The sequence below is a fragment of the Panicum hallii genome, chromosome 7 (genome assembly GCF_002211085.1).
Source record: "Panicum hallii strain FIL2 chromosome 7, PHallii_v3.1, whole genome shotgun sequence".
NCBI classification, from domain to species: Eukaryota; Viridiplantae; Streptophyta; class Magnoliopsida; order Poales; family Poaceae; genus Panicum; species Panicum hallii.
The window spans coordinates 22,591,912-22,618,023 of record NC_038048.1 but is presented as its reverse complement, the minus strand read 5'-3'; the positions used below and the strand labels follow the sequence as shown (position 1 = coordinate 22,618,023).

Genomic DNA, 26,112 nt, shown 5'->3' with positions numbered 1-26,112 from the left:
TGGATCCTTTGGAGGATAAGCATTGACACAATGTTCAATGGAGCCTCACCAAGGTTTGACCGGCTTTGCTTTCTTTCTACCTTTGGAGGATAAGGATTGACACAATGTTCAATGGAGCCTTGCTAAGGCTTGACTGGCTTTGCTTTCTAGCTCAGGAAGAAGCTGATCTTGATTATTAGCTGGTGCAAAGAACTTAGTGTTCCGGTCGTTGCCGGCCCTTCTGGCTGATAGCCTTGACCAGTGTGGTTGTGGTCGCCTCTTTTATTTTTCCTGGGCTCATATGTAACCTGTTGAGACCCCTTAGGGGTTGGTGTGTGTGTGACTATTTGGCCTGTTGTAAGCTCTCTTACGTATTCGAGAAAAAAGTTCAAATTTTTATTTTTTATTGCACATTTCACATACACTTGTGATGCATTGAAACAAGAAAGATATAGATGAAAATAGAAAAATACATGAAGATGTACCCTCATATTACTAGCATAAGAACAAGAATGATAAATAAAGAACATTATGCATTGTCATTGATATTGATGAGCATCATGTAGGTTGTGATAATCTTACATGCACAGTTCAATATTTTAGTAATAATATATTTTTATTTACTTTAGTTTACAATTCACCTTAGGCAAAGTCCTTACAATATCCATTGATACTTATATCCCAAATGACATTGTTGCAACTTACAAACCAAAAGTGGCCACTTTATTATCCTCTTTTTGCAAGAAGTCGACGACGAAACTCTCCAAGAGCCCAGATTGGAAATGTGTTCCGGTAATTGGTGTAATTGAAGAAAAGTGATGAGTTGAAGTTGCCAACAATTTCCTAAAATGTAAATACATATGGAACCACTGTTCAGACTTTAGACGTAACAAGTGAAATAAAAAAAATAAGACATAATGGAGGTAGGTGTTAGTCCTAATGTCACAGATACTGCTGATTTGAACATGTACTGCACTAATATCCACCACAAATTTTCTTCAACTTGAGGTTTTCACTTTTCATCCAAACATGCTATTAATTATCAGATTCAAATTGTATAGAAGTTCACTACCTTCATTATGAAATGCAAGGTCACAATTTTTTCTTACATTTTCTTAATTAAAAATGAGGCTTCCATCTTTCTTGAATGAGCTTTTCCTCTCCTCTCTCTTCATATTTTGACTCATCTTTCCAGCAACACATCTTTTCCTTAATGTTGGTTGTTCCATGGTCACTATTTTCATTAACCATTATCTTGTTTTTACACACGTTAATCCTAGTGCCCAACAAAATAGGCATTATGGCAGTCCAATGCTCCAACCACTATGGTTTCCTTGGTATTAATTTTATTGCCACCTAGGATTTTAAGATAATTTTGAACTACTAATTTTTGCATTGGAAGTGGGTGGTGTCGTGGGGAAGTGTGGCATCCCCGCCCAGGATGCATAGAGCCTACTAGTGGTCCATGTTTAAAAGGGTATGGTATGTGTAAGAGATAATCCTATATTGCTAATTGAGAGTGACGATTCAGCAACAAACCCAAATACCAAATGCATTCCAACACTCGGGCTAATGCTTTTACGCGAAGTGAGGATGAAAGCGTAAGCGGGGCTGGTATGCATACGTATTTCACTTAACATGCAAGTAGGATTGAGCCATATTCAGGACTGGATTACAATTGGTATCAGAGCCAACACTCGTGGTTTCATGGGTGTGTGCATGCTAGGAACATGGACATATGGTGCATGGCACGTGTGGATCATGTGTGGTCACACATAATGGCATATGTGTTAGTACTAGACGCATGGATGTGTGCTAAGAGGGGAAGTTCATGATCGATTGCCCCAATGTGTGGGTATGTTGCTGAGAAGGATGTCGGGTCCTTTAGGGGGAAGCACAATAGCCCGATTCATGATGAATAGAGCCAATTAGTGGCCCATGCATAAAAGGGTATGTCATGTGTGGGAAATTATCCCACCTTGGTAGTTTAGGGTGAGGTTCACCGATATATAAACCCAAATACCAAAAGCATTCCAACACCCGGCTTGACCCTTTTACACAGTGTGAGAATGAAGGCATTAGTGGGGTTGGTGTGAGTGTGTGTTTTACTCAACATACGAGTAGAACTAAACCATATTTGGGACTAGAGCGTTACAGGAAGAAAGATGATTGGTGGGTAGGAGAGAGAGAATTGAGTGATAAATGAACTGCTTAGACCATGGATAGAAATGGTGTATTGGGAACAATAGTTTCTAAAGTGATGTCCATATGACATAGCAGCATGGAATCTACTTTGTGTTGTGTAGGTTGAGGTTGTCCCTAGCATCCCTCTACTCCCAATAAAAGTCCATTTAGCTTTGTCTTGAGTTAAACTTATGCTGACGATACAATCCGAATAGAATTACGTAGGTAATTCGGAATCTTAGTGAAATCAATTCGTGACGGGATACGACTTTCCCGCCCTCTATATTTGAAAGGCCATGGCCGATTGACGGCAACCCAATCGGAACAAAAACAAGTATATTTACCTTTTATTCTCCAAACATATCTCTTTACCAAACCCTAATTCTTGACTTTTTGCATCTCTAGGCGTTTAAGGGCATTCTGAGTGGTATGTCGACTTCAGGACAACCCTAGCCTATCTTACGGGGTCCCTCTAGGGCCAATGCTTCTAGGTTTTTGTGGCACGGCTGATAGGACCAGCCTGCATACCAGCCAGACCATTTTGCACAGGAGCTTCTTGAGGAGGTCTGTTGCGATCCGCGCATTCTAGTGCATTCAGTGTGTTGACCAGATTTCGTGTCAATAACTCGGTTTGGGGTGGGGGTATATGTTCATAATTTAATCATGGTATTTCAGTGGATTCCTTGTGATTATTAAATTGCACAATGCCCGTACTGCTGCAAAAGGAGAGTGACTAAATCCTTTGACATATATTTTACTGTGAATACTCTACATTGGTTAGCAACAGACTTAAATTCAACACTTACTTGTTGGGGAAATTCCCCGGTCTCCATCTGCATATTGATTAATTCTTTCGCAGCTCGGTATAATGGTGTTGGGTCATGTTCAATCTTCTCGGAGGATCCAACATTAGGAATAGAAGCACATGCATACAGGTGCAAATAATTTTCAAACCTCACAAGTATGTTTATATGATAGTTCAAGGGAGCAAAAAAAGTACAAAAATAGAGATGTAAATTAACCAAACCTGTCCAGCATAAAGTAAAGCTAACATTGCCATGGCAGTGTTCACTGCATGTGGACTGCCACTGTCAACATACTCCTGTTCAATTTGGGGTAGAAAATATGATTAGTGCAAACTCAAAGTACATATAGTGTTTCATGAAAAAATATGCAGGAAGAACTTAAAATATAAATACCACAAACATTAATGTCGACAAGTCCACAAGCATAGTTTAGAGTATGGGAATTCAAAAACATGCATCTATTTTCCAAAACAGGAATGTGTCGTCGTATTTATGCCCAACAATTCATGAGTTCCTTGCAAATGCGTCAGTGAACTCCTCGATCTGAACTCTAGCTCTTCTTAACATATAACCCACTTCACCTTCTCTAGCCAAATCACCAAGCTATTTCACGGCCGCTGGACCTGCTACCTAATTTGCCCTAGCAACACCTGTTTCACGCCCATATGGACCCCTCAGCCTCTCTACCAGAAGGGTGCCTTCATCGTAGAGGTAGAGATGTTTCGATGTGCAGTTGATCAGGCTCATGAGATGGTGTCAAAATGGATGTCACTGGATATTCCAAAATCCCTGACATCTCTGCCTCATCAATGCGATCCAGGGATACAGATTATATAATCTAGCTTATTTAATCTAAGATGGTCAACAAACAGCCTAGATTATAATCTAGATTATATAAACCAACCCCCAAATTGTGATAATCCAATAAGCTATAAAAATGAGCTTATTTCAGATCATCCTCCCCTCCTAATAATCTGGATTATATAATTCACCACCAATAAGCTAGATTATATAATCTAGAGCGTGGCTAACAAACAGGGCCTATGTTGGTTGGTGGTGCGACCACCCCTCAGCAGCTTTTTAATTAAGAATAGTGTTCAATACATGTTTTACACACACATGGACAAAAAAACTATTGTACTTTGACGGACAAATCAATTTGTACTGCTGAGAGCCTATGTATGCACATGCTGATTTAGTAGAGTCACGCTAACTATTTCTTCTTCTTTTTTTTTGCTAAAAGTGATTGATTGACCTGCTGAGAGCTTGTCTATCCTTGTAGATTATAAATTTGGCAGTTATAGATTGACTCGTTAACTACTCCTTTTTGAAAAGATTAACTGATATGAACCGTTACTACTTTGACTATGTGAGAGCTAGCTTCTTTAAAGTCTATGATTAGTAAAGTATAGAGACAGATAGATACAGTTCCTTCTCATCATATAGTGATTTGGGGCATCCTATTATATACAACAACTTCAAACAAATATAAGAATACCCTAAACTAGATGAAAGATAACTGAAAATACAAACTAGTTATCAAATTGCCCCAAAAGAAATAAATGACAGTCACCCTATGTATAACAATATGCTGGCAGACTGGGACTCATAGCAAGATCTAACACCCTCAAGAGTCATGGCTTTGCCATGCAGGTTGTAAGAAACATAAATGAAATTATATTCAAATTGGGCCAACCAAGCAAGGATCTGAATTTTTATTTCTGTCACTGATTTGGTCACATTTGTTGGGTCTAGAATCATTGTAATGGAGTCCATTTACTATATGTTTGCCTAAAAGCAAAACTTGTCTACTATCAATATTTGGTTGAACTCTACAACACTGCAACTTCACAGCACAATGAAGACAACAAATTCTATATAAATTAAGTTCCTATGACCCAACTGACAGAATAGTTACCTCAATTTGACAGCTGAGATAGTTCTCTCCCCATCCACCTGTAATTAGCTGCTTTGACAACAAGAAGTCGCATGCTTTCCTGATTGACAAACTGTTCTGGTATGTTCTTCCTGCAGCAACTAATCCTTTTATAGCAAAGAACGTTGCATAAGTGAAACATACAGCCCAAGAGCCATACCTGTGTAATTAATTTGTACAATATTAGCAATGGAATAATTTATGTAATCTGCGATTCTTAGTAATGCACATTTACATACCAGGACCCATCCTTTCGTTGGGTTTTCTCAATGAATGAAGCACCATTTTTTATAATCTTTTCTATCTCTTCATGACGATACATGGGGCATATCTCTCTAAACAATATTAAAGCTTGAATTAAAGACGATGTGCATTCAGGATATCTGCATATTTGGTCGCATACACTTAATTATGTAATTTAGATAGTAATTTGCTTTCAAACAAACTGTTGATACTAGAATCCCTTACGGATAGTCCACGATGATATTCCGAAAACTCTCAGAAGGATTGATGAACTGCGTCATGAACAAAAGTTAGTTTACATTTATAACATTTTGGTATAGAAAATTTATTATTGTGGTAAGTTATGGTTGTAACTGAAATAAGATACAAAATAAAAAAAACCTCATGTTTATTCCATGTAAGGGAATATATGGTAATTCATAGAAATAAACATAGTAGCAAAAGAAATACCAATGCATGAGGACAGACGATGATCACAAATATGGACATTGGTAACAAGTAAGACTACATCCAGATCACAGTTGGAATTTTCTTAAATATCTTGGTATACTTATCGATTAATGTATAGTGCACAATAGAATCACAGGATCAACTAGTTGTAGTTAGTAACTATGGCTAAAAACTATTCCTACTAGCAGTTTTCTGAAGTGGGTGTATACTTACTAGTTTATTTATACTCTGTTAGATTTCTTCAGTTTTGTCCATGTCAATTCAGTGGAGAATGTATTAGTTCATGTAACTGAAGACAAATATGTTTTTTTAACTTTGACGAAGTGAGAACCCTAGAGATTTCAGTATTATGAGATCATATGCAATGTTGAGCATAGACTTGGCCCACATTCATTTTAGCTACTGCCTGGATTCTAAAGGTTTCAACTTTTCCTTAGTCATGATATTTACTGATAATGTGGACTTAGATTATTAACATGATTACAGTAAATCTATTTCGCTTGCTTTTTTTATCTTCATCTCCAGCATGATATGCATTTTTTTCAATAAAACAAAACACTACTTCAACATATGTATTGATGATAACCTTCCACTACATGGACATTCGCATATTATAGTAACCTAAATAAAACAAACTCTTATCTTTTTTCTCTAGTGGAGACAAGCTATATATTTAGTAACTCTAATCAATTATTGATTCCGAAATTTTCTTGATTTCTATCTCTAATATATTCTCAAAAACAATATTTAAATCCCTAGTTTAGGTGGTTGCAATCTCAATTAGAAAAAGATTCCAATGCTATAAAATAAGAAGAATTAGTTTACCATTAATTGTTAATACCATGAAAAGATACTCACCTCTACCCATGAAGTTGTTCGTTTACATTCCGCTGATGACAATGTACCATCTTTGTTCTTCAATATTGTAGAACAATATTTGTGTTACTACTAATGAATTTTAATTGAAGACAATGAAAAATATATTTAAAATCACAAAATTGCAATATTTTCATGATAGACATATAGATAACAGATGGACAACTTAAAGTGAAAGTTGTTTGTTAAAAATATGAGTGAAGGGGGCAAACATAAACAAAATACCAATGTCATGTCCAATTTGTTTTGCATAGAAAAAATAAATTATTCTATGACCACTAGTATCTTTGTTAAGAAGTGAACAAAATTTTAATAAATAAAAACCAATACAAATTCCCACTTTTAATCCCCTGGAAATTCCTTGGCCTCTGTATTAGGTTTTAATAAGGCTCAATTATATTTGCTCACAAGCTGGTTCTAGTAGTGGTTTAGCAGCCATATCATCTTGTGTTTACCATTATAGCCCTCACATCACATTCCCTTCAACCCCACATCCTCAGTTTCTGTTGTCTCCCTTGCCATTCTCATACTTTAGACGTGTAGCTCCCTTCCAACTAGTGTTTTATTAGCAAAACTCCACACCAATTACGATGCACAACCATTAAATTGACAAATATAAAAATAGGTGGATAGAAAGATTATTTTAGCCCTATTAGTTTTAGTCATGCACAAATGACTCCACCACCTCATCGCTCAATTGTATGAAATATATCTTCATCCCAATAAACAATGCAAAAGAATAACCTAAGAAAGTATTGATCAGATCATAGGAGACAGGACAAGCAAGCAGCAAGCAACTCCAATAATAACAAAATTGTGTGGTGTGCAGCCTCAATTCAGAATTACGGTTTATAAAAACAAGACCATGACCCAGATAGTGCTCCAATTAACCTTGACACTGTAATCTGTGTGCTTACTTTCGTACATTTGCATACAGTGATCAAGCAGGTAGGCTTCTACATGGTAGCATGTAGCACAAGAAGAGATCTATACAGGAGGAACGTGTGAGGCATGCAGGCTAGGTGCGAAAGTGCCATGAGTCATGGGTATATTAGAGCTGTAATGATTATATATATTATTGTAACGGTACTGAAAGGACTAGCAACAACAGTACATAGATAGAACAGACAAAAAGAAATTTTATAGAAAAAACAGGGCTTTATTATTCTTATACAACTAAGTTATATATGAGGGTTTGTTAAGATAGATGAATCGAGCTAATGCACACACTCTTAATCTAACCTCAAAGACAATTTTCTAATGACTAGTACAATCTTTTCAAGTAATTTTGCGGAAGAAACACTAGCTCTAGATACAAAATTACAGAATAATGGTGGACAATTTGACTACTCATACCACGTAAGAAAGGAGGCAATCAACAGCATCATACAATCGTTCTTCTTTTATTGGATCCCCAACGAGGCCTGGATTAATCTTTGACAATAGCAGTATTGCCTACACAAAAACAACACAAGTGACTGAAGAAAATAATATTATTGTGTGGTAAAAATAATTTTAAATCCTTAAGTATGGGTTAATTTCTTTCCAGTACAATATGAGAATAAAGTATATGTATCATGCCTCCATAACAGGCCTTTGTTAACATAAAAGAAGGAAATGTGTATATTAGCCAAGGGAGCCAAGGGTGCAGTCATCTTTTTTCATTAGGCACATGGGAGCCTCTATACCCCATTGGCACTCAATATCACATTGACATTCAAGGAATTGGCCTCCATATCTCTTTATTGAAAAAGTGGTTCTAATTACTAAGTTCATTTTGAATGTATTAGTGACAATTATAACCTTAAGTGATTCAGCTGTAGTATCAGCAATGGCCCAAAAATTCTCCCCATTGGTTAGAGTCCATGAACCTTTTGTTCGTTCACGGTAGTAGCTTTTGTAATTAGGCAAATTCTGAGTAACCTACAAGAAAAATATTGATACATCAGCTTTTACAGCAATAAAATATTTTTCAATGAAAATACATCAAAATTAATAAACCTGTGCGTTTTTTAGGAACTCGTGGGCTTTTTGAAGCGTTGAACAAAATTCTTCTGTAAGGCCTGTTGCGCAAAATGACTGAACAATGAGCGCAGTTTCCCAACTGTGGCAACCAACGTATACCTAGATTTATAGACAGGCAGAGAAACTTGTCATGTTCCCACATTGTTAAAAAATTATTATCATACTACTCTCTCCGTTCCAAAATATAGGTCGTTTTGAATTTTATAGATTTATAGTGTTTGCTATGCACCTAAATGTAACGTATGTCTAAGTACATAGCAAAATCTATGAATCTAGAAAAATCAAAACGATCTACATTTTAAAATGGAGGGAGTAGAAACCAAGCAATACATTTCTTCACTTTAGGGTAGCATGATTTATTATTGAGCCTCGTAGGTTGTTTATATATAGTACATGACAGCTTGGATTGTAAGTGATCCTGAAGATAAAATTGTAATCATATTGGTAAGATTAAAATTAATCAATCTTAATTAATCCTATACTACCATAATCCAGATCCTTTGGATCCGTACTATGTACTCTAACATTCAGGGTTAGCCAAAAATGAATTAGAAGCTAACAATTTGATCATGATGATGGTAGCTATTTTGCAGCAAGGAACTAGAGCTCGGGGAATCACTGACATTCTCGTGAAAGGGTGTTTCCCAAAGCACCGAACTAGGCACACATGTGCGCAAAAATTAGTGGGATTTAGCTAATGGCCTCGTCTGCCACCGTCGGTGGCCATGTTGTTTATGGCGGCACTGTGTCTTGGAGGCTGAAATGGGGGTTCTGCTTAGTCTTGAGATGAAAAGCTTTATCTAGCTAATGGCCTCTGCTGGCAGCATCGGTGGCCATGTTATTAATGGCGGCACTGAGTCCTGGAGGCTGAAACGGGAGTTCTGCTTAGTATTGATGTGAAGGCTTCATCAGCAGCATGCCCTTCTTCCTGCATACGACTAGTCCTCTTTATCTATGTTCATGTTAACGACAAGTCTCTCTTATATGGCAGTTATAACCATAGTGGGCAACATGGCGTCCACCTTATTTTGGAAGTATATACCCGAGTCCTCTCATACCAAAGCATAGTTCTAACATGTGCATATTGTATAAAAGGCCTTATTATTAGATCACTGGTGGGTTTAATATAATCTGTGATATTTTATTGTTAGTGCTCATTTAGAATATCTGGAGTATTCAGTTTTCATGAAGAAAATTAACTTCAAATCAATACTTGTCCACATCAGAATGCAGGGCCTACTACAGCGCAGGTGCATCCACTTTGAGACATGGAATTATATATGGAACACCTGGGTGCCCAAACACTTAACATCTTCTTATGCCTGGCCACACAGAAATGGTGTTGGACATCAGATCATGTTGCCAGAAGGTGAATGACACATCCTATGAGTTGCATAATTTGTGATAATGGCTAAAGCCATTGGATACATCCCCGACTTCATGTGTTCTGGTATACTGTCACTTTTTATGGTTGGCGATAAACAACTAGTGTTCGACACCAAATTATTTGACAGGACAGGATTGCCACACCATATAGTTTTCCAAATTTGTGGGTTGACTGAATCCATTATGGATGGCAACGGGTATGAATTATCCGCATGCCAGCAGGCAAAAATCCGACAGAGCGAGGATACGGGTTCTGGTTTGTGCCCACGGGTACGGGTGTAGGTTTCTATTTGCGCCCGACGGGGTAAAACTTGATGGGTTTGAAAATTCCTACCTGTACGTACTCTGCCTGCATACCTGATCAAACTCCTAACATGTGGACCCTGCATACAAGTATATAAGGGAAGCATTTGGGATTCGAGGGTTTCTTCAATTTCTTCCCCTTCCAACCCTCCAGCCACACCAAACCAGGCGGTCGCCGCCGCCTCCCGGAGCACACACCTGCACGCGGAGCCACCCGTTGTGGCTGTGGGCCTGCCACTCGGCACCGCTCGCCCATGCCTTGCGTGGAGCCGCCCCCGTTGCGGCCGTGGGCCCACCGCCGCACTCCCATGCTGGCGCATCCCTGTGCAGCCACAAGCCCGTCACCTCCGACTGCTTGCGGCCTGGTGCCCCTGCACAACACCCCCCTATTGCGGCCACCTACCTCCCTCCCCCCACTCGCCGCCAGGAGCCTCCGTTGGCGCAAGCGGCTGAGGCCTCGCGCCCTCTCCTAGTCGCCCATCACTCCGGCCGGCTGATCACCACCTCACTAGATCTGCTCCCAGCTTATCTTGCACGCATACGGGCTTGCCCGCAGGTGTACAGCACCCACGGGTCGCGGGCGCAGGTACAATTTCTTACCTGTGGTGGGCCATGGGCATGGGTATGGGTTCGAGAATGGCTTGGCGGGTACAGATCTGAATATGCTCTATCACGAGTAATGGGCCCGTTGTCATCCCTAGAATCCATCCTATATAGACTTGTTTAGATGTATTGTTTTGCCCGTTTGGCTTCCTGATGTCACCTTACAAGATGGTGGCATGGTTTTCAGTGATTGCTTAGTAGGTGCAAGACTAAATAATTTAGGAAGAAGCAATTGAAAAATTACCCTAAAATGACTGTAGACTATCCATTTAGTCAGACCTAGATGGATAATGTTGAAAAAGGTGACTAATACATTCAAAGAGTTAATAGATGAATATACTTATAACATTTATTTGTATATCTTTTATTTCAAAAAATAGGATAAATATATAAATCAATCAGTTAGATTTATCTTGGCAGTCATGACGTGATGTATTGTGATGTATTAGATCGTCTTGACAAAAGTGATCAAATTACATTAATTTGATGTTCTTGACAAAAGTGATCAAATTACATTAATTTGATGTTCCCCAATGTGATCTAATCGGTGATGTATACATGATAAAACTTAAAAAAGGTATATGTAATTGTGACTAGTGCTCATATCTAACTTGTTCGTAACTAACTTTTTGTGATTCCAGCTTCATCCAACTGCAATAGATCTGATCTACCCAGAACAAATGTGATGTGTCATCATACACCATACGCATTGTTTAATTGTGACATGCTTTGTGATCCCTTGTAATATGCATATTCATGGTAACACGATTAACACTTGACCATCAATAAATGATACATAATTATAACATGAATATTATTAGTCATAGGCTAATTTACTAGTAATCTGATAGATCTCAAGGGGAGGCAGTTGAGAATAGTGAGCCAACAAAGAACGTTGGGGGATAGAGTAGCCGGTTTTTCATTTAATTATTTTTGTTGCATGCAAATCAAGGGCTAAGATTTATATTTAGCTCTTACCTTTTATAAGTTAAGAGAAGTTAACATGGAGTACTATACCATGATCTGTAGGAAGGGCTTCCTTGAAGCCTGGTTGATTAAGAAATACCAAAATGATTGCATGTTTAATAGACCTTCTATATATGTTCGTTCAAAGAATCCTAAGACAAGCTGGAGAGGAGGCAAAGCCTTGGTTTGATGGAGGGTGATGTCAAAGCTAATTGCAGGGCCTTTCGTGTTGTTTGTGCTTGTGCTGGTTTGTCCCTTTTTAGAGTTGTGGTGTATATGAGTCTATCCATTAATTCTAGGGAGCATATGTTTGTTTGAATAACTTGTCCACAATCCAGGCCATACTCGACGCAAAATTCTACAATATTATAAGACTACAAAGTCTTGTTGGTTCTCATGTAAAACCATTAAGATAAATATCATTCACAAAATTGAGTTTTGAGTTTATACACTCTAATGAAAGACAACCAATTTGACTTGATAGTGCATTTTTTGTTGTTTCACTAATATCACATTAAAGAATTTGTTTGTAGAAATTTAATCTAAAACTTTTTTAGAGAAAATATTTTGCACAAAAATTATATAATATGAATAGGAATACACTCCTCTGTTGTTGGATGACAAAAAGGATCGTAAGAAGTAGAAGGAAATGAGCAAAAATTACAAGGCTATCTAAGAACCTTCTACAATAAAACTAGTAAAAAATTGTCGAAGTTGTGTTTCATAGTGCAAGAGTGTTCCGCTTTCCACTAGAAAGTAAACTATATGGTTTCTTATATTTAAAAAGTAGAAACAATAGTACCTTTGCCTTCATTCCATCTTCTGCAAGCCACAAAAAATCATGAATCCTAGGAAGATGTTGCTTGAATTCTTTTGAATTTGGGTTTTCTATCCAACAACAAATCATATTTAGGGCCTAATCATAGAAAAACAAATGTTAGTAAAATAACTATTTTAAAACTACCTGATTAGTAGGAAAAAATAAGTCAAATGTTATGCCATTTCATTCCTAAAAAATGTTTTGTTGGACCTGATAAAGAAACTAGTATTAGCTATGACGAATGTCATGAATACATACTGGTGATGCTGATAGATGTACAGAGTTTGATCTAGTAAGAAAACTTCAACCATGAAGTTTATTTGATCTAGAATTTGGGAGTGAGAAATTTCTATTGATATTTAAATTCATTACCAGGTAGGGAATTGAATAATATTGTGAAAAGAAGTTGAGTAGATGCAATTGTTATCATCTGTCCATAGTGGCAAATTAATGTGTTCTAATTTAACCTATTCTATGTACTAATATTTATGCTTTTCTTTTAAGAGATACTAAATAGGATTGAATAAGAAGTTAGATAAGTTCAAATTCATATCATTTTGGTAACAACTTGGATAAGTTCAAAATAATAACCGCATTGGCAAGTGGAAATTATAAAAGGCAAAACATACTTGCCAAACTGAAAGTCTTTTGTGGTTTTGCCAGCATAAACACCAAGGTGGCCTTGGCATTTTGAAGATCATGTAGTGAAAATAAATGTGTATTAAAAAGTTCTATTCAATTGAAAAAATGAGAAAATGAGGCCTTACTACAACCTCTAACCTAGGTGGATAGAAAGCAAGAAACTAAAATGTTGTTTCTTGCTTTGCAACAAGATAGGATTGCGTTTGAATAAAAGGTGGGCGGTCTAGATAAGGTTTCTAGAAGATGTATACATATCCATGTAACAAACCTCTTCTATGTATGTTATTTGTCATAAAGAAAATAATGGAAATGCTTGTATTGCTTGATGTTTATGTAGCGGTTGAATAAATGTTACCTTATTCCTAAAATATTCATTTTAAGCTTTGTTTCCAATTATGACATGCTCATGAGACTCATTGCTGGATGATATTCTAAAATGGACCCTGGTCTCATGATTATTGTTTGGGACAACAATGGTTTTTAGAGAAGATAGGTATTGATTGATGATTGTGTTTCATGGATAGTACATATGGAGATATCAGACAAGTAATGCAAACAAAAGTTCAGAACATGGTTATGTATCCACTATCACGCTACAAAATCTTAAAATTGTTAAGGGGTAAATTGGAAAAATTGGCAAAGTTGTGAGAGTAAATTGAACACAAATAGGTTAATAGGTTAATGGGTTATCGAAACTTTGGACGTACTTGAGGGGAGTAATTTGGACTTTTTTCTAACTAAAATTTAGAACAATAGAGATAGTAATGCCTCTCATATAGAAGAACAACTGGCCTTTATTTCAGCAATCAACGGGACCTTACCTTGTTAATAGGGCACAAACCAACATAGTTGCTGTTTTCATCTTCATAGTGGATATGTTCCATGAGGTTTTTCAAAGCTCTTTCTCGTAGCAGAGTCATAGGCCACAAATTAGACATTGGTTCCACAAACTTATTCAAATAAGTCATAGCAATATTTTGCAACCATGAAGGACGATATATGAGGTCCTCCTGCAGTGACAAAAAGGAAAAAACAGCAGCACTAATTTCAAAAGTCAAAATACTTATATGATATAAATTGTGAATTAAAGATAAAGCTAGAGAATATAGCTTCATTATGCTGCTGATGTAGCAAATCTAGTGCCAAAAACTGGCCATTAAACCCTACACAAAATTACAATAGTGAATTTTACTAATAATACCAGTCAAGACATAAAGAAACTAAATAGGGCAATGGCTAGTTCATGATATAATAATAAATTTAATATCATGATTGGCCGTTGCTCATGTTATTGTTGCATCGACTTAAGTGCTAACACACCCACTTGTCTATGTAACAGCTTAGACAGTTTGCCATGGCATATTAAGTCAAATAATAGTTGGATACTAATGCCATAAAATTATTTTGAACGCCATTTGTCCTTCTAATCTTGTTACCTCGACTGAAGCAAGTATTATCAGTTTTCAAGCCAATTGGAGTATGTGAAAATCACCATTATCACAACTGGTTTGGTCAGCTTATAATCCTTGTCGCTCCAAATATAGTGTCTCCGGGTTAACCCTTTTACAAGAAGCGAGGATAAAAGTGGAAGTAGGGTGCTATGCATATGTAGGCCCATTACATGTGAGGAGCTAGGCTGTAAGAAGATTTTGAAGTTGGGTGTTAAAGATGGTATTAAGAGAATGAACCTATGTTGCACGTGTGCACATGCATGTTGATTGGCCCACGGTATGGCCATTTACCGAGAGGTGGTTCTAGGCATCTAATGCGTACGTAGTGAGCTGCCGAGGGCATCACCTAGGGGTGGTAAAGGCCTTAAAGTTTAGCCTATGTCAGACCCGAGTACACAGAACTGTACACGTGGCATACTTTTCCTAGGATAAGGGATGGAATATGGCACACGCTCTATATTTGTTGTAACTACTCGTAATCTAGTAGAACTACTCCTACAGTAGTCAAACTAGTCGGATACAGTAGGAAACTACCAGAAAAGTATTCGGGTAGGACTCTAAGGCATGTATCCGACTAGGACTTCCATGTAACCTGTCCCTCCAGACTATATAAGGGCGGACAGGACCCCCTCCAAGGGGGACAATCTAGGGGAATCACCTAGGAGATCACACAATTATGATCAAAGGCAATACAAACCACACAGGACGTAGGTTATTACGCTCTCGGCGACCCAAACCTGTCTAAACCTTGTGTTCCTTGCACCTTCGAGTTCCTGATCTTGGCGACACCATACCTACAAACTCACCACCTCGGGGGTATCCCTCGGTGAGCATGGCGGTAAAACGGCGACAGCCTAGATAATTCAAGGGTCGGACCCTAAAAAGTCGGGCTCTAATCTTACATAATTTTATGCTAAAAATATATAAGGGCCAAGTTGGATTGTGAAGAGAGTACTAGGTGCATGATCCATTACCACCCCTAGCATCACCCCTTAAGGTGGGGTGAATATAATACCCTAGTCCAATATACCATTATTGTAGTTTTTGTGTGGCCCAAGTGGTTGTAGTTGGTGGGTTTAGTACCATCTTAGAAGTTTAGGATGTGAGGACTAGCTTATGATCCTTATTGTTTCAAACATGGCACCTCTGGATTAACCCTTTTATGTAAAACAAGGATGAAAGTGTAGGATAGGTGCTATACATATGCGAGCACTCTTCACAGGATGCTGGGCTAAAGAAGTTTTGGATGGTGGAGTGTTATATTTCACTATTCACTACAAAATATAAATAGGCATTTGACTTTTCCATGATTTATCCACACAGCATAAAAAACATATCTTATAACTCCATCATTTATAAACTAATATTGGATCTAATCATTTATGTACATATATTACCAGTTTTTTACAATTCTTGTTACATCCAACTTTGAACTTTAATAGTTCTATATGATTACATTTCATAAACAGCACATTAATCTTCATTTTCAATTATTTGTTGCATATATTATTATTATATTTTTTATTATTAGGCTTATATATACTAGTCCATACACTACCGGAAAAAGAGCTTTGCCGAGTGTCAAATATTTTGCCGAGTGTTTTTTTTCGGGCACTCGGCAAAGAGCTTCTTTGCCGAGTGCCAGTCTTTGCCGAGAGCCTTTTTTAGACACTCGGCAAAGAAGCTCTTTGCCGAGTGCCTTTTTCAAGACACTCGGCAAAGAAGCTCTTTGCCGAGTGCCTTGTTTAGACACTCGGCAAAAATAATTTTCAAATCATATTTTGAAGTAGTAAATTAATTCAAATAAAAATATTTTCAACTACAAAGTTGTATAACTCATCAAGATGCACAATTTTTATTTTGGAAATTTCTTCATTTGACAAAATAAATGTACATTTGTTCACAAAATATATATATCTCTCTCGTAGTTTATGAAACTATAAGAGAGATATATAAGATTTGTGAACAATATTAGAATTATCATGTTAGATGAAGAAATGACAAAATAACCAAAATAAACTTTGTAGATTTTGAAAAGTTATAAGATTTTACAGTTGGCAACATTTTAATTTGAAGTCATCTTATCAACAAAAACTACATCTGAATATAGAAAATTTAAAATTCGAATTTTGCAAATGACCTCGAATGGAAAAACCATCAAAATTAAAGTTATAGATCTCAAAAAGTTATAAAAGTTTGTAGTTGACAACTTTTTGATTTGAAATCATTGTGTCATATTAAAATACGTTTGAAGTTTTCAAATTTGAAATTCAAATTTTGTAAACGATCTCGGATGAAGAAACTACCAAAATAAAAGTTGTAGATCTCGAAAAGTTATGCCACTTTGTAGTTAACAACTTTTTCATTTGAATTTAGTTACTATCTCAAACAAACAATTTACACTCGGTCAATTATAATATATGGAGAATAAAAACGTAATGTTGACACATGTGGTTCAATGGTGCAGTGGTAGAGGGAGTTGTTTGTGTGCAGGAGGTCGTGAGTTCGAATCCTATCATTGACAACTTATCAAAAATTGCTGAAAAAAAATATGCGACCTATTAGATGGGTCATTAGTTGGCTGTGCATGCCTCCCCTAATAAAATTTATTTTTTCCTAATTCATTTTTTGAATTTTTTCCGATTTACATTTTGCCGAGTGCTTCTGTTTGCCGAGTGTTTTTTAGCACTCGGCAAAGCCTTTGCCGAGTGCCTTTTGTGGGACTACTCCTTTTATGGGGGTCGCAATGGCTTTATTTGCGATATTCCTATCTATCATTTTAGAAATTTATAATTCTTCTGTTTTACTGGACGACAAAAGGCACTCGGCAAAGACATCTTTGCCGATAATATTTTTGCCGAGTGCTCTTTGCCGAGTGTTACACTCGGCAAAGCCTTTGCCGAGTGTAATTCGGGCTTTGCCGAGTGTCCCAGACACTCGGCAAAGCCCCTGAATCCGGTAGTGATATAATATAGGAGTATTAAGTTTTACTATGAGTGGAGCATGAAAGAATAAGTTGATCTCGAAAAGTTACAAATGAAACATTGGTTCTTGAACTAGATTTAGGCATTATGATGACTTCGTATAAAATAAGTTATCAACTATAAATTTGTAGGTCTCAAAAAGAGATAGAATTTTATAGATTTTGTGTCCATTTGAATTTATATAAAAAATTTATGAATTTTCAAAGTACAGTTGGGAATTTCATTAGTTGTTAGGCTAGAATCAACTATGGAAATAAGTGATTATAAATGTTGGTTGTTGGATACATCTAACTATGATGATGCCATTGACACAATCAGTTGTTGTATTGGACTAACAGTGAAATATATCCATTTATGCAAATCGGTTTGTAATTAGAGATTGAATTACAAATGCATCCGCAACCTTCAAGCAATAATGATACATGGTTAATAAATTATAACTATCTTTATTTTGAATCTGGCTTGTCACTTAATAAAAAATCTGCTATGCAACAATCCAACTACATAGAAATTTTTAGGCGGACTGAAAATTGCACAAGTCCAAGGATGTGTGGTGGATACCCACTACATTAAAATTGGGCTTTTTGCCATGGTAAAATAACTTTGAAATATGGTCAAAACCACGGCAATATATACAAATTGCAAAAATGTTAAATATGTTGCCATTGATTGCAATAGTAGCATCCTCTAAAGTTTTCCTCACATTTTTTATTTTCTTGCAATAGATGTTAATACCACAACAATTTTCAATAATTAAATAAAATATGGTCGTGGAAATAAAAGTATATATACCCATTGTTAATGATTCTGACAAACTATTTTAGCAACAATATATTATTGTAGTAAAAAAAATTAGAAACCAAAACTACAAAAAATTATTGCTTGTGGAATCAAACCTAGGACCTGCCTAGACAAACAATCAATTACAACTACACTAGATCTGCTTTTTTTGTATATTTTTCTAATAATTTTTTATCCTCTCTCTTCATAACGGGAATGTATACAAAATATTGCAATACTTGTAAAACATGGCAATAGTATACATATATTGCATTAGTGTTTCCCATACTTGAGAACCTAAGTACTTGATACTGAAGATTAGGGCAACTAGAATAAGATTGAGGGTTTCAATAATGCTAGACCATGCCTTTAGTGCATTTTGCTATGTGATTATCCTACTTAGATGAGTAGAAGCCCTTTGCAACAATTGTCATTATGTGCACTAACTTGGAGGCCTTGTTAGTTTGCATGACCCTCGAACCAAGCTTATATAGTGGCAATGGTACTTGCACACAAGAGGCATGTGCCATGTTTGGTGTAACCCTACAAAATAGAGGTGGTGGGGTGCAGCTTGAAGAGGCCAATTCAGAGACTTACTTAACTTTGGGGAAGAACATATAACTATCCACATAGTGACCTGACATGACTAGGAATTTGATCCTTGCAAGGGACTTCAACAATCACTAGTTGAAAGAGTGAGTTCTCTGGTACCTCGGTAAAAAAGTTGTTGTGCTAGATTTTTGCATTCTCTACCTTTATATTCCACATTTACTTATTTGCATCTTATCTTCAGCACTACTATCTTTCCTATAAATGCCTTGTTTATATTTTATTAGTAGAACCTATGTGCAAAAACTTTTAAGCCATAGATACAACAACACATATAAAAGCTATAGTGCCCATCTAGATGGATTTTATATAGGTTTTTTACATGTGGTTTTGAGTTTTAGTTTTTTAATCCTAATTCAACCCTCTCTTAAGGTGCCTTGGTCCTTATGGGCTATTTTAAAACATGATTATGATTACAAGTAGTAAAGTTTTGGTGCTGAAAAGGATTGTAACAAACCTTAGCACAAGAAGTGCGGGCCTTGCTCCAATTGATCTCATTGTATGGAACATTGTAGATTTCATTTCTTATTGCTAGAATAGTCGGAGTGATAGGCCCGACAAATTTTTTTCCATAAATGTAAGCCATTGGCATGTAAACCATCCGACAGAAGCACCAGAATCTTCCTATAAATAATTAATTTAATTAAATGCAAAGTTCTAGTAGACTTCATTGACATATTTACTTGCATTTATTCGTGTTCAAAATAATAATAGTAAATATATATACACACATATTGTGGATTTGATTTATATGAATGGTAAATTGTGTGGTGTAATCATACCTGGATGAATTGGGAGAAAATGCGGAAGCATCCATAACTCAGGAATAATTGCATGGTTTCCTGACCAATCGTATGCTCCTATCACCTTTATGTTAAAAACAACACTGGATTGCATCAGTTGTACCACAACAAATAATAGTGAGGGTATAATATCAAAGATGTGTTCAAGGTAAGAAAATTGTGTTCGATTTATTACTAGCATGTACATGCCATTGCTAATAAATGAGCAAAAATCCGAAATATGAACAACAATGGATCTATCAAGAAACCTATTAATTAATCAAATATTATCTTTCAAATTTTCTTATGATTTCCTTTGTGATGGACTAAGAAATAATTTTTTATTTTTCAAATTTTTGTCTTATACCGAGAGATATATCTTTGCCCACTGCGGTGCTGCAGTTGCACTTCCATGAGAAATAATCCAAGCACGCCCTCTGGATAATGCAACATTTTCTCCATCAAGCACCTCTCCTAGGAGCCTTAACGTGGCATAGTTTACGCATGTGCCAAACATGGAGCTTGGGCCTAGAGTATGTGTGCCCCAACCTCCATCCTCATTCTGTATTCATTAGTTGCAGTTTTATAAATATGTTGAAATAATCTTTACGTATTCAATATTTCTTGGAAATATAGTTACAAGAAAACTCTCACATACTTGAATGTTGTAGATGTAGCGACATATCTCACGTATGTGCTCCGCAGATAAAACATCATTCAGCGATTGTGTGACATGTAATGCAAATATCTAAGAAGACACACAAAAAAAAAGCAGTAGTGTGAAAGTAATGATTCAACGGATATGGATAAAAGCACTTTGTGAGGACTACAATATTATTCATAGTTAGTTAGTAGAATAAAAAAATGGTTAACATTACACTATTTATTTACTCTACCAAAAATTTATCTGGTAGTGAAATGTCATATTGGAATATCAAAAAGTTATAAAGAACAATTATCCAAAGCATCTAAGTGTTTGATACATCTCGTGCGTGCCCATACACGCCTACCTTAAGGAATGTTTATTTTCTAATTTTTTATGTTCAAATATTATTCCCAACATTTTTCAATGTTCATGCATCTGCCAAATGTAACTTACACGATCATTTGGGTACTCTAAGGCAGACCGGTTTTATATGTGCAAAAAATGAACTGAAGAATGTTTAGTAGATAGAAGTTAGTCTTTTGATTTTTCAAATATGATATGGAGAATCTTATCATTCTTTAATTTTCATAAAATTATGTTAGTCACAGCTCTAATTTATTCTTCCCCTACAAAGAAAAATTAAAGTCAAGATTTTAAATGGCACTTTGTCAAGATTCCTTTGAAATTATATTGGATCATTCATAATATTGATGTGTTTGTTTTCTCTCCAAGAAGAATGGTCTGTACTCATATTTACTGTTGAGAGTTTGCCTTGGGATGGAGATAGGATCTGACGGATTATCATACCTTGTGAAGCTGTCGAAAGAGGGGTTGGGGTGGGCATAAGCATTGATATAACATTGATCAAAACAGTGGTATCATGATTTTATATATATTAGCTACAATAACAAGTTAGTATTAAACAGCTACATTAGTTTATGAAATGACACAAGATGACAATGTTTGGACGGTTATGTCTTTGGCATGTTTCACCATGTGCCTCTACCTTTGTGTAATACCTTTAGTCTCTTTGTGTAATACCTTAGCTCATTAGTGTTTTGGTTTTGGCCCTTTAATCTAGGAAGCTTATTAGCTTTCCTATTCTAAATATAGCACATCCAGTTTAACCCTTTCCCACGAAAGGAGGATGAAAGAGAGACGGTATGCATATGCGGGCTCGTCCCACATGGGAGCTAGGCTATAAGCTGATTTGGATACATGTATTAAACTATGTTATGGCTTATGTTATTGCAAATTAAGAATCAAAGTCTATCCCATTTCCATACATACAGAAGAAAAACTGTGTGCCTACTAAATCATGGTCATAATTGCAAATGATTATGCATGATAATCACTACCGGAAAAAAGATCTTTGCCGAGTGTCTAATATTTTGCCGAGTGTTTTTTTCGGGCACTCGGCAAAGAGCTTCTTTGCCGAGTGCCGGTCTTTGCCGAGCGCCTTTTTTAGACACTCGGCAAAGAAGCTCTTTGCCGAGTGCCTTTTTCAAGACACTCGGCAAAGAAGCTCTTTGCCGAGTGCCTTGTTTAGACACTCGGCAAAGATAATTTTCAAATCATATTTTGAAGTAGTAAATTAATTCAAATAAAAATATTTTCAACTACAAAGTTGTATAACTTATCAAGATGCATAATTCTTATTTTGGACATTTCTTCATTTGACAAAATAAATGTATATTTGTTCACAAAACATATCTCTCTCTCGTAGTTTATGGAACTAGAAGAGAGATATATAAGATTTGTGAACAATATTAGAATTATCATGTCAGATGAAGAAATGACAAAACAACCAAAATAAACTTTGTAAATCTTGAGAAGTTATAAGATTTTACAGTTGGCAACATTTTAATTTGAAGTCATCTTGTCAACAAAAACTACATCTGAATATAGAAAATTTAAAATTCGAATTTTGCAAATGACATCGAATGGAAAAACCGTCAAAATTAAAGTTGTAGATCTCAAAAAGTTATGAAAGTTTGTAGTTGACAACTTTTTGATTAGAAATCATTGTGTCATATTAAAATACGTTTGAAGTTTTCAAATTTGAAATTCAAATTTTGTAAACGATCTCGGATGAAGAAGCTACCAAAATAAAAGTTGTAGATCTCGAAAAGTTATGCCACTTTGTAGTTCACAACTTTTTCATTTGAATTTATTTACTATCTCAAATAAATAATTTACACTCGGTTAATTATAATATGTGGAGAATAAAAACGTAATGTTGACACATGTGTTCCAGTGGTGCAGTGGTAGAGGGAGTTATTTGTGTGCAGGAGGTCGTGAGTTTCGAAACCTATCATCGGCAAATTATGAAAAATTGCTGAAAAAAATGTGCAACCCATTAGATGGGTGACTAGTTGGATGTGCATGCCTCCCCCAATAAATTCATTTTTTTATTTTATTTTTTTGGATTTTTTTCGATTTATATTTTGCCGAGTGCTTCTCTTTGCCGAGTGTTTTTTGGCACTCGGCAAAGCCTTTGCCGAGTGCCCGACAAAAGGCACTCGGCAAAGACATCTTTGCCGACGAAATCGCTGCCGAGTACCCTTTGCCGAGTGTTACACTCGGCAAAGCCTTTGCCGAGTGTAATCGGGGCTTTGCCGAGTGTCCCAGACACTCGGCAAAGCCCCTGATTCCGGTACTGAATATTGCCGTGTTTCATCTAGCGATAACTATTTTACATCACCATTGTGTAAGATTTCAATAGAATGGCTACGATAAACCCTTCATTATTGTGCTTTTATGTTACTGTTGCTTTGGTAATTCAAAATTAGGTGAAACTTTGTTCCCCTTAAATTGCAAAATCATACCATGAGCGGCAGAATAAACAAAATCCCACTATAACCACCAGGCCAATGTCCGTCTGGTCCTTGCAAAAGAGAATATTGACTAAGGGCACGCCTCAACACAATTAACATAGTTTCTTCTGTGACTTCTGAACGCTCATCAATCTTGACAAGTGGAAGGTTTGTATTATGGAGGTTCTGTTTTGCATACTGCAAGAGAGATACAGCCGTGAGACTTTTTAATTTTACTACGTTCATAAAACTTGTGTAGTAATTCATAGAACTGAAGGCAGTCCTATATCTAGCCAAGTATAAATTAAACTGCAAAAGGGTCTATAGCTTTTTTTTGCATGAATACTAACCTATGACTGATAACGTGTATATAATGACAACAAAATTTGTTTCCACAAAAAATGAAAGCATACAGGAGTTAACTATATTACTAGACTCTGTTTCATTATTTGGCTATGATACTCTTGTTACATCCTAGGCGGTAATAGATTAAATAAATTGGACATTTTAATTTTAAAATACAGAAACTAATTAATCAAGTTTAAAAAAATTAATGGTTATTTTTTTACCATGCATACGACCATGCAGGTGGAATCCCTAGATTGATTACACCATGTGTATGTCATTCAAAAGGAAATAAATCATATATACCTTTCAAAAAAATTGTAACATACATATGCCATTTTTTTATTTGCATACATAGCATGTCACATTTTTTATTTGCATTAAACAATATGGCGCAAAATTATACATACTATATCACACCTCACATTTCCTTTTTATTACAGTGTCATTACTATATTGCAGCGTCCAAAAAATAATCATAGATATGATTCATACATTCTAAAGAAATGGCTTAGACATCCAAACATTTCTTCATGCAATACATTTATTTGAATATATTTCACGTTCTTTTTTTTTCTAACAGATGCATGTCCATGTCATTATTTCTTTTGAAAAAATCCATGTCCATGTCACGTAAAGGTGTCACGTACTTTTCTTTTTTTAACTAGAACGGCAGAATATGTTCACGTGAGAGGGAAACAAGTTAAATGTAATACAATCATGCATGCAAGTTAGATCTACTAGAAAGATTTTTTCCCTATTTTCAGATTTAAAAATATGTATATTAAAAATTAAAACTATTATCTTTATCTCCTATGAGGTAATATATCATTAGATCTACGGTCCACAATCACTTGAGAGTACTGTAGAAAAATTATTCATTATATGTTTTGTCCAATACCATCATATGCATTTAATAGCTGATGTTCCAAATTTCTAGGACGAGAGGTGATAGTAATAATACATATGCAAGCCGAGTAAATTTTGCTAAACTAAATATAGATTGGCAAAACAATCAGCAAGCCACATTTTTTCATGTATTGTGACACACACATTTTAGTTAAATTAAAGTATAACATATTTTTTTAAAACACATCACAAATATATAGATTAAATGTGTAAGTGTATTAAAATATATATTTTAGGTGAGTGAAATATGTAGCCATTGACACACTAAATCGAATTCCACTAAATCTATAGTGTTGTGGTAGTTTTGTCAACTTATTACCTCTTGAATATATAGTCTCCTTCTCAAAAAAAAAGAAAAAGAAAAAGAAAAGAAAGTTTTGGTTGTTCATTTGAATGCCCATGAACCGTGGTAAATGTATGCCATGTAAACATGAATTAGGACAACGACGCATCTCGATGAAGGGATAGCAGATATAATAACAATATAGCATGAACTATTAAGCTAGCATTTTATATGCATGTAACATTCCTGCATGCGGAGGAGAAGGTCACCGCACTCCCGTTGCGTGAAGCGGTTGCGGGTGTACTCCTGCCGCAGCCTCTCAACCTCGGCGCGCTCCTCCAACGTGCCTCCGTCAGGGTCAAACTCCCAGACTTCCCTACCGAGGAAGCCATTTGGGGAACGGAGCAATGGGTCGGTTAGCCTCTCACCAACCTTTAGCCTCCACATGGTGCTGCCTAGGGCTTGCTCTAGAAGTAGGATGGTTGCACAGAGTGGCTCCCTATAGGTTATATAGGGAAGGATGAGGTGAGCTAGAGTATACGGTTTCAATGCGTCAATGCTATGCAGTTGGAAAAGAAATGTAGCTTTTCTGACAGCTGTATGAATTGAAAGCAGAACAGGTTCAATGAGCTGTACCTGACAGGAGTGATCAATGCAAAAATTTTCATCAAGTTCTATCCAAATTTTATTTAAAATAAAATTCGTTGACCAGTCAAACAACTGAGTCTCTGTCCGAAATTTTCGAAATTCGCCCATTTCGTTAGCATCTAAAATTTTTCAGTTTTGAATCACAGAACCCTGATATTTAGGTCTAACATCTCCTACTGAGAGACTTTTTCTAATGAGTTTGGTTTGCACGGAAAATCATACATAGATGAGCAAGCAGTCAACCTGTGCTTTTCTCTAAATAATCCAAGGATGAGGTGAGCTAGAGTACTTGGTATCAATGCGTCAATGCTATGCAGTTGGGAAAAAAAATGTAGCTACCTTGCAGCTGTATGAAAGCAGAACAAGTTCAATGAGTTGTACCTGACAGGAGTGATCAATGACCAAATTTTTTATCATGTTCTATCCAAATTTTATTTAAAAGTAAATTTGTTGACCAGTTAAATAACTGAATTCCGATCCGAAATTCGCCCATTTTGGTAGCAACCGAAATATTTTCAGTTTTGAATCCCAGAACCCTGATATTTAGGTCTAACATCTCCTTTTGAGAGTCTTTTTTCTAATAAGTTTGGTTTGCACGTAAAATCATACATAGATGAGCAAGTAGTCAACCTATGCTTTT

At 36.1% G+C, this 26,112-nt stretch overlaps 1 protein-coding gene across 4 annotated transcripts; it reads right to left on the bottom strand.

The window, feature by feature from the left end:
• Positions 1–542: 542 nt before the first annotated feature.
• Positions 543–25,299, bottom strand: LOC112899190 (achilleol B synthase-like). Of its 4 annotated transcripts, none has more exons than XM_025967553.1 (18): positions 25,071–25,299; positions 23,300–23,485; positions 20,484–20,573; positions 20,193–20,387; positions 19,826–19,910; positions 19,501–19,667; positions 14,041–14,229; positions 12,560–12,673; positions 8,476–8,598; positions 8,278–8,397; positions 7,831–7,929; positions 6,457–6,513; positions 5,374–5,420; positions 5,145–5,288; positions 4,888–5,065; positions 3,191–3,265; positions 2,970–3,053; positions 543–822 (listed from the first exon to the last, which is right to left on the bottom strand). In XM_025967553.1, exons 1-18 carry the CDS (start codon positions 25,269–25,271, stop codon positions 706–708), a joined length of 2,271 nt encoding a protein of 756 aa, XP_025823338.1. In that variant the 5' UTR covers positions 25,272–25,299; the 3' UTR covers positions 543–705. The 4 variants fall into 4 exon arrangements, with proteins under 4 accessions (XP_025823338.1, XP_025823339.1, XP_025823340.1 ...); XM_025967554.1 differs by having other exon boundaries at positions 5,145–5,240; XM_025967555.1 differs by lacking the exon at positions 8,476–8,598.
• Positions 25,300–26,112: the final 813 nt, after the last annotated feature.

Bases quoted from the DNA above. Each gene is read 5' to 3' on its own strand.
- LOC112899190 (XM_025967553.1), bottom strand. From the start codon at position 25,271: ATGTGGAGGCTAAAGGTTGGTGAGAGGCTAACCGACCCATTGCTCCGT. The intron at 5,289-5,373 runs GTAAGGGATTCT...CCAAATATGCAG, and splicing joins AATATCATCGTGGACTATCC to ATATCCTGAATGCACATCGT. The intron at 5,066-5,144 runs GTATGTAAATGT...TTAATTACACAG, and splicing joins CAACGAAAGGATGGGTCCTG to GTATGGCTCTTGGGCTGTAT.